A 15,000-nucleotide genomic window follows, 5' to 3' on the forward strand; every position below is an offset into this window, starting at 1 on the left:
TACCCCTCCGTTGTGGTTGCACCTATGGTACGGCCATCTGTATCGCTGAGGCACACAAGCCTCCCCACCAACGGCAAGGTCCATGGTTCATGGGGAAAGCATGATGGGTCTGTTACCGAAAAATCTTGATTTTCATCTCGTGATTTAATAGCAGCCAGTGCAGGCTTCCAGGCTGTGCTCAGTTGAAATCCCGCATTCCTATTGATGAGATTACCGGCTGTACAGATATGTATTACTTCCTTAATGACGCAATCCCAGGAAGATGATACTGGGGATACAACTTCTGTCTTTTCATAAATCACGCAATGTCCTATATTCATAAAGTGCTCCACAATTGCTGACTTTTCTGGTTGGCGAAGGCATGTATGACACTTATGTTCATTGCACATTGCAGCGTTCCTGTATTCTGTGACATGTCTGGCCTATATGTGCTGCCCCACATTGACACATTGACAAGGAATCTTGTACGTACCACATTTCTTCAGGCCAAGATCATCCTTAACTGAACCCAACAGGTTTCTCAGTTTTGCAGATGGTTAAAAAACACACTTAATACCAAATCTTCTGAGAACTCTTCCGATTCTTGACAACATGGCACCAAAATACGGCAGAAAGGTGAAAGTGATGGGTGTCTTCATATCTTCATTCTGCAGCATAGACTGAACTCGTCTGGGCCTGAATGCATTACTTACCTGTCTCTCATAATAAACGTTGTCAGAACACTGTCTACAAATGATGTATTTCACTCGATAGGTTTTCAGTATCAGATACCACATATACTCCATGAACTAACGTAAGTGATGCATTACCACATTGTGCAGCTTGTGGCTTGTAGATATAGATCTGTTTGTGTTGGCTTGCAGTAGACAGTGTGTCCCAAGGTTCCATCTGCTTTACTTACTTACTTAGTGATTGATAAACTAATTGCAGAATTCTTACAGTGCTGTTTCATGTAAGTTATCAGTCTTACTTGTCTGAAAGTACCTGTAGTGAGCATAATTCAGCATACCTAACTTATGATACCATTCTTATGTATGTAATATACTTAAATATGTCACTACGTAAGTTTTGCCGAGAAAATATTGTAGAAGAATGTTCAGATAAGTCGTGATCCCATGTAAATGCGTCATGAACACTCCTATTTGGCACTCATGTCAGTAGCTTGCACGTTTAATATCGCTCTTACTGCTTTTTGTCTTGGTAGTACTAGACCTAAACTTCTCTTAGCAACATTGTGCATACTGTAATCTCTTCATATACACATACTCATTCACAGTGTCACATTCATACACATGTTTATGTACGTATAATTTCTCATATTGTGGTGTGACCCATTTTCTTTGGTACTAGCTACCCAAATTCTCCTTTCTGCCTTTACCAGGGCATGTCCTTGCATTGTTACCTGTAAAAGAAACTTAATAACAACTTATAAACTAAGAATGTAGTTGCTCCTTGCCTAACTCACATATTATTTTTCATCAGGTTACCTTCCATTCAGAAAGTGGATGCACTCATCGACTGTATGTGATTTATAAATTATAGAGTGCAGAAATCAGTCGTCCTTTTTAGATTTTATTATGCAAATCCTGATTTTGGCTAGTAGCTAGCCATTCTCAGTTCCAAACAGTGAGTGACACCCAAACGACAGGGACTTACATGCATTGAGAATGGCTAGCTACTAGCCGAAATCTGGATTTGCATAATAAAATCTAAAAAGGATGACTGAGTGTTGCACTCTATAATTTATAATTATTATTTTTCTCCTCACACACATATCTATTTACTTTAAGTACATGGATGTGTAAATTCATCAACTATTTTCTTAATTCTCAAAGTCAATCCTTCTTTTATAAGAGCGCAAATATTCAGAGCATGTCCGTTGTTTCGACTTATCTTTTTCAGTCCTGCCATATGCATACTACTCCTGCACTTAATAGGTGTTGTTTTAGACAGGCACAACCTCACTGTCTTTTGTGGTTTGTTCAGAATGTAACCATACTCCTACAATTAGTCTTTCTTTTGCTGTATGTAGATACTTTATATGGTGTTTTATTCATTGTGTATGTAACTACCACATAAATTTGTGTATACTGTAAATATTGGTGTAGTGTGTAGATAGGTTTCTGTAGTTAGTGATTCTTTCTTCCTCTGAAAATTTTCCTTTGTTTTAATTTAAACCTCCTTACTGTATTAGTTTTATCCTTATAGGGCAGATTCCTTCATTTTAATAGTAATTAACTTGCATTAAAATCTTCAGAATATAACTTCTTTTGCAGCTAGATGCCAAGTTGGCATGGAAAGTGGCATGTTGGACTGAACTATTTCTGTGCATGTGCTGAGGTTGCTGATCTGTGTGTTAGCTCCTACTACGCCTGCAGATCCTGTCCCTCTTGTAAATCTACTTCATGTATTTACACCTCAGTTGCTTTATCACATTGTATTTGCAAAATTTACATATTGTAGAATGAATTGGCATCACTGTGATCATGTTTGATTTTCAGGCTTCATATAGCCTTTTGACTTTAAACTAAATCTTAAATTATGTAACTTACCTTGCTTCCATTTAAGCACATATAAATAAAAAAATGAAATTTGTCTCTTAAAACTAAATAAAAAAATGTTATGTACCTATTATATTGAAGTACAGTATTTCATTTGTTCATGTACAGTAGTTCAAATGAAGTTTGACTTTTGTCCAATCCTTTTAGTGTACAAATTCTCTTGGATCCTTGTTCTTTCCACTTTTGGGGCAGGCTAATCTACATGCTCCTGGATGTGGAATTTTAGAAACCACAAATGGCCCAGTGTACAAAAGCCACCATTTACACACATTCGCATACAAATGCTGTGTACTTCCTACTATCCTCATGTAATGATATTTGCCAATAGGAATCTTTTAAATCAATTGTCACGAGGTATTAAACATTGTGAAATTCCAGTAATTGTTCATCAATGTTGTCAGAGCGTGTCCTGACTGGAACAATGATTTTGTTTATACTTCGGGCATCAGGCACAAGCCTAACATTACCATCGGGCTTGGTGATAGCTAAAATAGGTCTACAAAATGGGAATGGGAGGGGGGTTGTACGATCTTCCCGTTTATCATCCTTTCAATTTCTTTTCTGGCGGCTTCTCTTTTTGTCCAAGAAATTGGAAATGAAGAAAAGCAGAATGTCTCATGAGGGGAAATGTCTATTTTGTACATGTAACCCTGTATTACCCTTGGGCAGCTTCTAAATACTTGCACATACTGAAGTATTACTTTTTGTAACACCTCCTTCTGGCCCTCTCACAAACAAGCAGATTCACTTGCCTTGGTTCAAACAGTCTCTAGATTCATGTCTTCATCAGACAGCTGCCTCGCCCCTTTGTATATCAAGAAATGGGACGTTTGGATATGGGAATAGTAATCTGATATCAGTACTAGTCTTGAGTGTGTTTTCAGTTGTGCTGGTTTTAATTAATTGTTCTGATAACCTTTGTTCATTGATTGTAAAGAATCATTTTCTTTGCCCTACGCCAATCTGTGCTTTGTATCGTCTAGAGCTACCCATCCCAATAAGACAGTTTACTACAAGTTTCTCGACTTCCAGAAAAATTGCTGATGATAGTGGGTATTAATGCCTGAAATTTAACTCCTTTTGACTTGCTTCCAACTGTGGTCATAGTACAGCAATTCTGCACGGGTAAAAGTTTGTATAAAAACATCATCTTTGCAGTTCTTTAAACACCCCTTTTGATATTACATTTTCCAATGCACCCGTGTCAAGTACCACAGGTGCATCTACACGGTGTCCAAAATTATAGCAACAAACAGAAATTTTGCTAGGATGCATTTATTTTGCCACAAAACAGTATAAACAAGTGATTGCAAAGTCAAAACAATGTAAAAAATACAAAATGTAAACAACTGCAACATGCTTAACAGTAAATGAAAATGTCCTTTGTTTTTTCCAACACAGCTTCTCAGTTCAGTATAAACCAGTCTGTTATAATTCTGTTTGTGATTTTCTTCGAAACCTCATTTGTACTTTGGGTTCCCCCATTACGATGATTATTTCTTGTGTTATTTTTGTTGCACGGGGCATAAGGTGGTCAACTGTGACTGCTGTTGACTATTTTGTGGAAATGTGCACTGCGTATTAATGTTTTGTGGTTGCAACGGGCTCTCTTCATATATTAGGTCAATTGAGTTGAGTATGGCTAACAAACACGCTGTATCATTTTCGGGTATAGTGATCAGCTTTCCCTTGATGTAGATGGGCAGGCAACTTTTCAGTATTTTCAATACATGTGGGAAACTGGTTTTGAGCAACGCCTCGTTTTGTTTAAGTATTTTTCAAAATCGTCCTCAGTCCCCCATGTTTACTAATAAATGGAGATGGGTTGAAAACCTCTCGATGTAGCCTCTATTGAATGGCTGTGGACCAGTATTTGTCGAAAAATGCCTGTTCAGATTGCTGATAGGTATGGCATATTTATCTGTTGCTCACGGTAAAATGTCACCCTCTGTGTACCCGACAATGAACAGGATCTTCTGTGCTTCTGTCCAGTTGTGGCATTTCGAAAAGCGCTGATAAACACTATGTGGTTAATTCTATTACCCTCTGTTCAAAAAGGGAGCAGACTCTCATCCACTAATAAAGTAGAAAAAAATAAGTATTGTCTATTGTTGCTGTGAGATAGTTCAGATGCAGCAGATTATACTCTGGATATGTTTGTGCAACTATTATTGACATTGGCAGTGCCTGTTGCATTTTGTAATTCCTTTCTCCTCTGTATGAAGGGCCGGTAGCAAATGATTGATAAGTATTACCACCATCCATCCTATCCTACTGCACCCGATTGCTTTCTGTTGGTTTCTCTCTTGTGACATCTGCAACATTAATTAGATTGCTCTGTAACTTCTCTTCTGCTTCCTTTAAACCTAGCTCAATCCTAGGAATCAATTCCTTTTCCTTTACTACCTCTTCAGCTGCTTTGACATAAGTCTTATGCTCTTGTAGGTCATCTGTGTGAGTGTCATACCCTTATCTAGCATTCCCACTTTGTCTCTGTCATTTATACACTCTACCTCCTGCACAATTTTTTTCTTTTGCTTTCTTTATGAATTTAATGTCCAAATCTGAATTACTCAGTTTTACCAACAGCTCCTGTACTACTTCTCACAAATCTGTGTGTAAAGATTGCAACTCATTAATAGTACCTGTCATAGTTTCTAAATTTGTGCAAATTTCTGACTAATCCTCTTGCATCTGAGTCTGCATGTCAGTCACAATCTTAAGTTTATCAGCAGTTTCCTCTTGCGCCTTGTCTATAGATGACACTTTTTGATGTAGGTTGTTCATCTCCTGAGATGAATCAGTGAAATTCCACTTTTAATGTACATACATAAAACTGCCACCAGTCACTTTTTTTTATAAATAGTTATTTAATATTCCATGATCAGTTGTCGAACTTTTTCAGGCTCATTGGCATGAAAAAGCACTTTTTAAGCACTCAGTAACTAAAAACAATATTCATGAAAGAGTTAAAAATCTGGCTATATATATAAATAGATGAAAGAAAAACAACTCAAATTACTGATGCATTTTGCTCCTTCAAGACTTAACACTTTGGCAACCAAGCCCTAGTGTAACTCATGCGACAACACTGTGTTCAAAAGACTGCGCCTGAGTACAACTTGGGTCACAAGTTTTCTGGACGCCAGAGACACTTGTTGATCAAAAAGTGGTCTCATTTTGTATGAGAAGAATGTACAGACGTCTAGCTTACTGTCCATTGACAGGTACTGTCTTCTGTTGTCAATTTCGAGACTTACTTTGACAGAAACAGTAGTGAATGCAACAAAGGAAAAGTGTGCTTGTGTTGTTATGAGTTTTGTGTGTGTACTTACCAGGTTTTGAAGTTTGCTGTAATTCTGCTACAAATTGATCACATTTATAGAGTGAGCAAGAAATTTTGAAAGCTCAAGAGGAAGATTCAGTAATTCTGCATCAGAGGGAGAAATATCTCAGTGGAAAAAGGCTGAAGAAAATTCAGCTGCAATGTGCTATGATTTATTTGGCAACAATATTGTTACTGCAGATAACGCTGCTGTAATTACAATTTAGTTCTGTTTTATTTGTCTTAATCTCATCTTCTTTTCAGGTGACTATCATGAAGTATCAGCATTCCATGATTTGTTTGGAAATACGAGACCATTCACTGACAAAACACACTGGCATTGCCCTGAATACAACATACCTCTCTGCATGCCAGAATATTTCAGAATTTTTCATACACAAAAGAGTGTTACATGTGAATCTGCTCAAGAACTCGTCTCACACCCTTATGTTTTTAAGGATAATTCTATTTTTGGGCATTATTATTGTAAAATTTAAATATATCAAAGAACTACAATAAATGTGAAAAATAAACTTCGAAGCTTTTTTACGGTGTGTACTAACCTTTAAGATATATAAAACACAAAAATGCCAGTAACGTTTTACATGACAACATAGATTGCTTGTTTTGTGGGCCCAAAATTTTTCTAAGTAGCTGGATCTCAAAGTGTTGAAAAAATTGCCTGCAGAGGCAGCATAATGAGTAAAGCTTGTTACCTACATCTCAGTTTTTCTACTATGTAGGAGTATTTTCAAAGAAAGCAAAAATGGCCTCACTAATGAAGTCTGGCAGAGCCAGACAAGGAAAGATATCCTGTGGAAGTTTTCTATGATCTTACCAGAGCCTTTGATAGTGTGGACAGTAAAACTCTACTATGTAAATTAAAATGTTGTGGCATTAAAGCCAACCTGTTGTATGAATGGATTTTATTTCATGACAGGCAAACTGTGCAACAGTAGTTAAACTAAGCTCTGAATCAGGATATTGTCAAATATGGATTTCCACATGGTTTGGTTAGCCGGTAGGACATTCCTCATTTCAGGGTACGATGAGAGGTAGCTGAAACTCTGGCAGAGAATGTGATTTACGTGGTCCGGTCCTGGGTGATACTGAGTCATAAGGGGAATGATCGAATATGGCCAGGCAGTGGGGCTTTGGGAGGTGCAGGGTTACTGGTGAGATAAGGCACCTGGAGATCTGTTTTTGTACATGGTACATGGTAATTACGGTATGCGAAGGCCTCAGTGAGGCCATTGGTATATATCGAGAGGGACTGCTTGTCACTACAGATGTGATGATTAGGTTGTATGGAAGGGACTTCTTGGTATGGAATGAGTGAAGCTGTTGATGTAGAGGCATCACTGGTAGTTGGTAGGTTTGATATGGATGGAGCTACCGAAGGAAGGAGGTCAACACCGAGGAAGGCGGCTTGTTTGGTTGAGGAGGACCAGGTGGAGTGAATGGGGGAGTACGTATTGAGGTTCTGGAGGAATGTGGATAAGGTGTCCTGGCCCTCGATCCAAATCGTGAAGATGACATCAAAGAATATGAACCAGAAGAGGGGTTTGCATATCTGGGAGGTTAGAAAGGATTCCTCTATATGATCCGTGAATAAGTTGGTATAGGATGGTGCTATGCAGGTGCCCATTGCCGCACCCCATATTTGTTTGTAGGCGATGCCTTCAGAGGAAAAGTAATTGTGGGTGAGGATATCGTTGGTCGTGGCAACTAGGAAGGACATTGTAGGTTTGGATTTCATCAGACATTGGGAAAGTTAGTGTTCAATAGCAGCAAGGCTATGGGCATTAGGGATGTTAGTGTAAAGAGAGGTGATGTCTATGGTGAAGAGCAGAGCACCACATGGTAAAGCAACAGGGACTGTGGAGAGTCATTGGAGATAATGGTTGGTATCTTTTATATATGCGTTTAGGTTGCAGGTATTAGGCCAAAGGTGTTGGTCTCCAAGAGGCATCCTGGGTGATTAGGTTTATGGACTTAAGAGGCATGTAGAGAAGGTAATAGTGCGGGGAGTGACAGGGGTGAGGAGAGAAATGGACTCTTGAGAGAGGCTCTGGGATGGGCCTAACTATTGGAGGAGAGACTGGAGACCTGCTGGATTTCTGGAAAGAGGTCACTGCGGCAGGGTTTGTAGGTGGATGAATCTGACAGTTGGTGGAATCCTTCTGCCAGGTAATCCTTGCAGTTCAAATCAACAGTGGTAGTGCCTTTGTCAGCAGGTAGGATTATAAGTCAGGATCAGTTTTGATGGTGGAATGCAGTTCTTCCTGCGGATGTAACATTACCTTGCATGTTGAGGGATTTGGGGAATGATGGTGAGGCAAGGTTTGAGTTTAAGAAATTCTGAAAAGTTAATGGTATGCGATGAGGAGACAATGGGGATGGACCATGGCTGGATGGAGGAGTGAACTGTGTCAAGCAGGGTTCAATATTTATCTTGATTTGAGTCTGATTAGTAGGGTTGTTAGCAAAAAGTTTTTCCACTGTAGTGGCTGGAGAAGAAGAGAAGGTCTTTAACAAGTCCTGCATGTTTGAATTTGGGAGTTGGGCAAAAGGTGAGGCCTTTGAAAAGGACTACTTTTGTGGTGCTAAGGCTTGTGGAGGAAAGGTTCATGACTGTGTTAACCCAGATACAAGACCTGTCCCATACACCATCCCACAACCACCACCACCTCTTCTGTCTGGTCACAAGCATCACCTGTGCCCTCAAAGGCAGGGCTACTTGTGAAATGAGTCATGTGATCTATAAACTAACTTGCAACCACTGTGCTGTGTTCTACATGGGTATGACAACCAATAAGCACTCTGTCCGCATGAATGGCTACTGACAAACTGTGGCCAAGAAAGAGCTGGACCACCCAATTGCTGAGCATACTGCCCAACACAACGTTCTTCATTTCATTGACTGCTTTACAGCCTGTGCCATCTGGATCCTTCCGACCAACATCAGCTTCTCTGAATTATGAAGGTGGGAACTCCCCCTGCTATGTATCCTACACTCCTGTAACCCTCCTGGCCTCAACCTTCATTAGTCATTGTCCTTTACCCACCTATCCTCTTGCTTGTTGCCATTCCAGCATTACACAGCCCTCTATTCCACCAACACACCCACTTTTCCCGCTACCCCCCCTTCCCCCTTTCCCACCGTCTAACGTCCTGACTCCACCTAGCTGCACTACCCTCTCTCCACCTCATGCAGCACTTCACACCGTCCCCAACCCCTACCCTGCTATTGCACCCCTCCCCCCGCCCCCTCTCCCTGCCCCAGTCTCCTGCTTACCCCCGCCACCCAGATTGCTTCCCCATCATGCGCTGCTGCTCACGGTGTGGCCTCGGCACCCAGAGAATGTGGTTTTGTGTGTGTGTGTGTGGTGTGTGTGTGTGTGTGTGTGTGTGTGTGTCTGTGTGTCTGTGTGTGTGTGTGTGTGTGTTGATTCCGATGAATGCATTTTTGGCCGAAAGGTTGACAGTCTTTTTATTGTGGCTAACTGCAACTCAGCATCCACGCTATATGCTGAGTAGTTATCTATCCTTTTCATAATATTGTCATTATTCCAGCCTGGATATTCTGTTGTTTAGCAATCAGTTTCATATGAACAAGGAAACTGAAGTGCTTATCTTATTAGTGATTCCCAAAGATTATCTGCTCACCCAGAATCAGGCACTCCTCTTGGCTGCATGAAAATAACAGTGCTATAGAGAGACCTACATTCTCTCAGTAGATAGACAGAGATAACTCCTTTAACAATTATAACTGCATTCATGTAAATATTAAGTAACAACAGTATTACAGAAAGGATAGATACCTGGAACCTCCCCTTCTGGTTCAGCACACAATTTTAATCGCCCAAGAAGTTTCAAAAGAGAGCATACGCTGATCCAGAGTGAAAGGTTCAATCTAGAAATTTAGTGTTCATAGATCTTGACTCATTCAACATCTTTGAAACTTCTCGATTGTGTTCAGTGTCCATTAAATACCATGAATAAATGTTTTTCTTTACTTGAGTTTTGATCTTTATAGTATTGTAATTATATTGTTTTTATTGTTTTTAGGTCAGTGGAGGCTAAACCTAGCACTAGTGTTCCTGCTACCAGTTCAGGAAATGGCAGCTCTTGGTGTCCAAAAATATACTTCAATCACAAGTGTTTTTCTGGTCCGTACCTCAGCAAAGGCAAACTGTCAGGCTTGCCAAAATCGGTGGGTCCAGGTCCAGTGACCCTAGTACTAAAAGAAGTTCTTTCCATGGTGATATCGGTAGCCTACAAATCTAGTCGTGTTCTGAAAGAACTGCAATGTGATTCAAAGCAACCACCTCATGGTCATGTTCTTGAGGTACTTAAGGCTAAGTAAGTATTTGCTCGACAAGCCTCAGTTGTAATTTTTTTTACTATGCTTTTTTTTTTTGGATAATCATGATACATTGTGGACTAACATCGCCATCTTTCCTATTTGATGTGGTTGGATTAGAAATATTAATTTAATGAACCACATTTTTCAGTGCCACCAGAAAGGCTGATGTGCTTTGTTGATTATTCTCCGGACTGTAGTAAAAAATCCAAGTCTCATCACCAGTAATGATTCTGTCCAGATATCGAAGCCATTACAAACGTGCTTCAAGACTTCCTTACAAATGAGCACCCGTTTCTCTGTCTTCTCCTAGATTAACAATTTGGGAACTGCTTGGTGCACACCAGGACACTGCACAGTGCCATTGGTTTGTGTAGTGCTCACAGCGCCTTGTGCCATGCTACTACTCTGATCTCAGACACTGCCTAACTGCAACTAGTGCCAGGCTACTGTGGTACTAGCCAAACAATGTCTAATCAAGCACATGGCATTGCTGAACATTTCCAACCAGAGGAATATGGTCAGTATAGAAAAGGGGATTAGCAATCACAATGTCATTATAGCAGTTATGGTTACAAAAGTTAATAAATCAGTTAAGAAGGCTAGGAAAGTGTTTCTGCTAGAAGGAGCAGATAAGCAGTTGTTAGCATCGCACTTAGACAGTGAACTGACATCACTTGGTTACAATAAGAAGGATGTAGAGGAATTATGGGTGAAGTTCAAGCAGATTGTAAATCATAGTCTGGATAATTGTGTGCCTAGTAAGTGGGTTAAGGATGGAAAACACCTGCCATGGTTTAATAAAGAGATTCTGAAAATGCTGAAGAAGCAGTGGCTGTTGAACTCGTGGTTCAAAAGAGAATGTGCAAATAATGACAAGCTAAGGTTAATAGAAATTTGTGTGTCTGTGAAAATATGTTTGTGCAAAGTATACAACTACTACCACTGTCATACTTTAGCAAAAGATCTGGCAGAGAACCTGAGAAACTTTTGATCCTGTGTAAAATTGCTAAGTGGGTCTAAGGCTTCCATCCAATCACTTGACCAGTCTGGTGTGGCAGGAGAAGATAGCAAAACAAAAGCCAAAGTTTTAAATTTCACATTTAAGAAATTATTCACACAGAAGAATCATACAAATACATCGTCATTTTACCATCGAACAAACTCCCGTAAGGATGACATAGTAATAAGCGTCCCTGGCATAGAGAAACAATTGAAAGCGTTGAAAACTAATATGCCACCAGATCCAGAAGGAATCCCAGTTCGGTTTTTCAGAGTATTCTATGACATTGGCCCCTTACCTAGCTTGCAAGTCTGTCATCCAGTGCCAAGTCCCAAACAACTGGAAGAAAAGTGCATGTGACTCCTGTGTATAAGACAGCCAAAAAAATGGACCCGCAAAGTTACAGTCCAATACCCCTAACATCGGTGTGATGCAGTTCGAATATAATAAGTTTTCTTGAGACCTTGAAGCTCATGTCCACGGATGAGCATGTTTTTTAGAAAACATCGCCCATGTGAAACTCAGCTTGCTCTTTTCTTGCATGATATATTGCAGATTCCTTGTTTCTAGATTTCCAGAAAGCATTTGACACAGTGCCCCATTGCAGGCTGTTAAAGAAGGTACGAGCGTATGGAATAGGTTCACAGATATGTGAGTGGCTCGAAGATTTCTTAACTTATAGAACCCAGTATGCTGTCCTCGACAGCGAGTGTTCATCAGAGACAAGGGTATCGTCAGGAGCGCCCAACGAAGTGTGGTAGGACTGTTGTTATTCTCTGTCTGCAGAAATGATCTGGCAGGCAGGGTAGGCAGCAATCTGATGATGTTGTGTTGTACAGTAAAGTGTCAAAGTTGAGTGACTGTAGGAGGATACAAGATGACTTACACAAAATTTCTAGTTGGTGTGATGAAAGGCAACTAGGTCTAAATGTAGAAAAATGTAAGTTAATGCAGATGAGTAGGAAAAACAAACACATAATGTTCAGATATGGCATTAGTTGCATTCTGCTTGACACAAACGTGTTGTTTAAATATTTGGGCATAACGTTGCAAAGCGATATGAAATGGAATGAGGATGTGAGGATTGTGGTAGGAAAGGCAAATGGTCAACTTCAGTTTATTGGGAGAATTCTAGGAAAGTGTGATTCATCTGGAAAGGAGATCGCATAAAGGACACCAAGCAACCTTTTCTTGAGTACTCCTAGGAAAGTGTGATTCATCTGGAAAGGAGATCGCATAAAGGACACTAAGCAACCTTTTCTTGAGTACTCCTAAAGCGTGTTTGAGATCCATACCAGATCGGAGTGAAAGAAGACATTGAAGCAATTAAGAGGTGGCCTGCTAAATTTGGTACAGGTGGGTTCAAACAGTATGAAAGTGTTATGGAGATGCTTTGGCAACTCAAATGGGAATCCCTGGAAGGGAGGCAGCATCCATTTCAAGGAACGCTATTGAGGAAATTTAGAGAACTGTCATTTCAATGTGATTCTGTTGCCTCCAAAATACATTATGCATAAGGACCATGAAGATAAAATACAAGAAATCAGGGCTTGTATGGAAGCATGCAGACAGTCGTATTTCCCTCGTTCTATTTACAAGTGGAACAAGAAAGAAAATGACTAGTAGTGGTATGGGGGTACCCTCCGCCATGCACCGTACTGTGGATTGTGGAGTATTGATGTAGATTTAGATGTAGACGTAGATGTAGATATGTGCATGATCAATCCTTTGGTAGATGAACAGCCATAAAACACAAGCACCAAAGACACTGGTACAGGCATTTGTTTTCAAATACAGAGATATGTAAACAGGCAGAATACGGTGCTGTGGTCAGAAACACCTATATAAGACAACAAGTGTCAGGTGCAGTTGTTAGATCAATTTCTGCTGCTACAATGGCAGATTATCAAGATTTAAGTGAGTTTGTACGTGGTGTTATAGTTGGCACACGAATGATGGGACACAGCAACTCCGATGTAGTGATGAAGTGTGGATTTTCCCGTACGACCGTTTTACAAATGTACAGTGAACACCAGGAATCTGGTAAGACATTAAATCTCCGACATCGTTGTGGCCATAAAAAGATCATGCAAGAATGGGACCAACAACAACAGAAGAGAATCATTCAACGTGACTGAAATGCAATCCTTCCACAAATTTCTACCGATTTCAATGCTGGGTCATGAACAAGTGTCAGTGTGTGGACCATTCGACGAATCATCATTGATATTGGCTTTTGGAGTCAAAAGCCCACTCGTGTACCCATGAGGACTACACAACACGAAGCCTTATACCTTGCCTGGGCCCATCAACACTGACATTGGACTGTTGATGACTGGAAACATGTTGCCTGGTCAGACGAGTCTCGTTTCTAATCTTATTGAGCGAATGGACATGCACGGGTATGGAGACAACCTCATGAATCCATGGACGCTGCATGTCAGCAAGGGGTTGTTCAAGCTGGTGTAGGCTGTGGAATGGTGTGGGGCATGTGCAGTTGAAGTGATATGGGACCCCTGATATATCTAGATACGACTCTGAGAGGTGACATGTACGTAAGCATCCTGTCTGACCACCTGCATCCATTCACGTCCATTGTGCATTCCGATAGACTTGGGCAATTCCAGCGGGACAATCCAACACCCCACACGTCCAAAATTGCTACAGAGTGGCTCCAGGAACACTGTTCTGAGTTTAAACACTTCCACTGGCCACCAAACTCATCAGACATCAACATTATTGAGCATATCTGGGATGCCTTGTAACACGCTGTTCACAAGAGCTCCGCCCTCTCGTACTCTTACAGATTTATGGACAGTCCTGCAGGATTTGTGCTGTCACTTCCCTAAGGCACTACCTCAGACATTAGTCAAGTCCATGCCATGTCGTGTTGCAGCATTTCTGCATGCTCGTGGGAGCCCTACATGATACTAGGCAGGTGTACCAGTTTCTTTTGCTCTTCAGTGTATTTATTAAAGCAGTTGCAGTGTGAAGGAAATCTGTTGACACACATATGGGGCACAGTGATGATAAACTCCAAAAATATTTTGCTTGCCACAAAGTAATCTCTTCAAACTGAACAGATAGTGGTCAGTTATAGAAAATTTGACTGAAGAATTAAATGTAGAATTTGGATTTTCATTGTGCAGCTTGTTTGAATTCATCGCCAATTAAAGTATTAAAAAGTATTTATGTTAGTAAATCTTAAAGAAAACATTACTCCTCCTCATCTGTTCCAAGGTAGAGATTTAAGAGGTGTTGGATTCTTTTCTTTGATATTCTGTTACAGTATCATAAATGAAGTCATTAGATTTCCCTATATCTTATTTCACTCACCTAATTGTAGTTTTCCTCAACTTATATGCAACAATTTATAACTTTTCTATGATGTAATTCCTTGACTGTTAGCAGATCAGATGCCTTCCCAGAATTGCTAACGACTATCACTGACAAATATGAAAAGAGACTGAAGTAGTAAACACTAAAATCCAAAGCTGTTGTTTGGGTTATGCCCAGAATTTAATCGAGCATTGGCATTCAGAACGGGTGCTGATGACTACGACGTTGAGCGCCATACAAAGCAACATCATCATTGTCATTCAGAAATTCATCCATATGACGCACTTTGTCCTCGGACTTGCTTTTGGAGAGGTCTCCAGACTGTAGATTATTCTCTGCCCCCTCCTGTATTTTTGTGAATGTCTTTTAACAATTGTCCACAAAGCTTGCTGCAGCATTCAGAATA

The 15,000-nt window shown here is 40.2% G+C and overlaps 1 protein-coding gene across 4 annotated transcripts in view; it reads left to right on the forward strand.

Annotated features, from left to right (window-relative positions):
• The window catches only part of LOC126190842 (scm-like with four MBT domains protein 1), a 179,104-nt gene that overhangs the window by 117,174 nt on the left and 46,930 nt on the right, over positions 1-15,000 (forward strand). For all 4 annotated transcript variants that reach the window (XM_049931422.1, XM_049931423.1, XM_049931424.1 and 1 more), the window contains one exon: positions 9,958-10,251. In XM_049931422.1, the coding sequence (XP_049787379.1) occupies positions 9,958-10,251 (294 nt within the window). The remainder of the gene's footprint in view (positions 1-9,957; positions 10,252-15,000) is intronic.

This window comes from Schistocerca cancellata, chromosome 6 (assembly GCF_023864275.1).
Source record: "Schistocerca cancellata isolate TAMUIC-IGC-003103 chromosome 6, iqSchCanc2.1, whole genome shotgun sequence".
In the NCBI taxonomy this organism is placed as follows: Eukaryota; Metazoa; Arthropoda; class Insecta; order Orthoptera; family Acrididae; genus Schistocerca; species Schistocerca cancellata.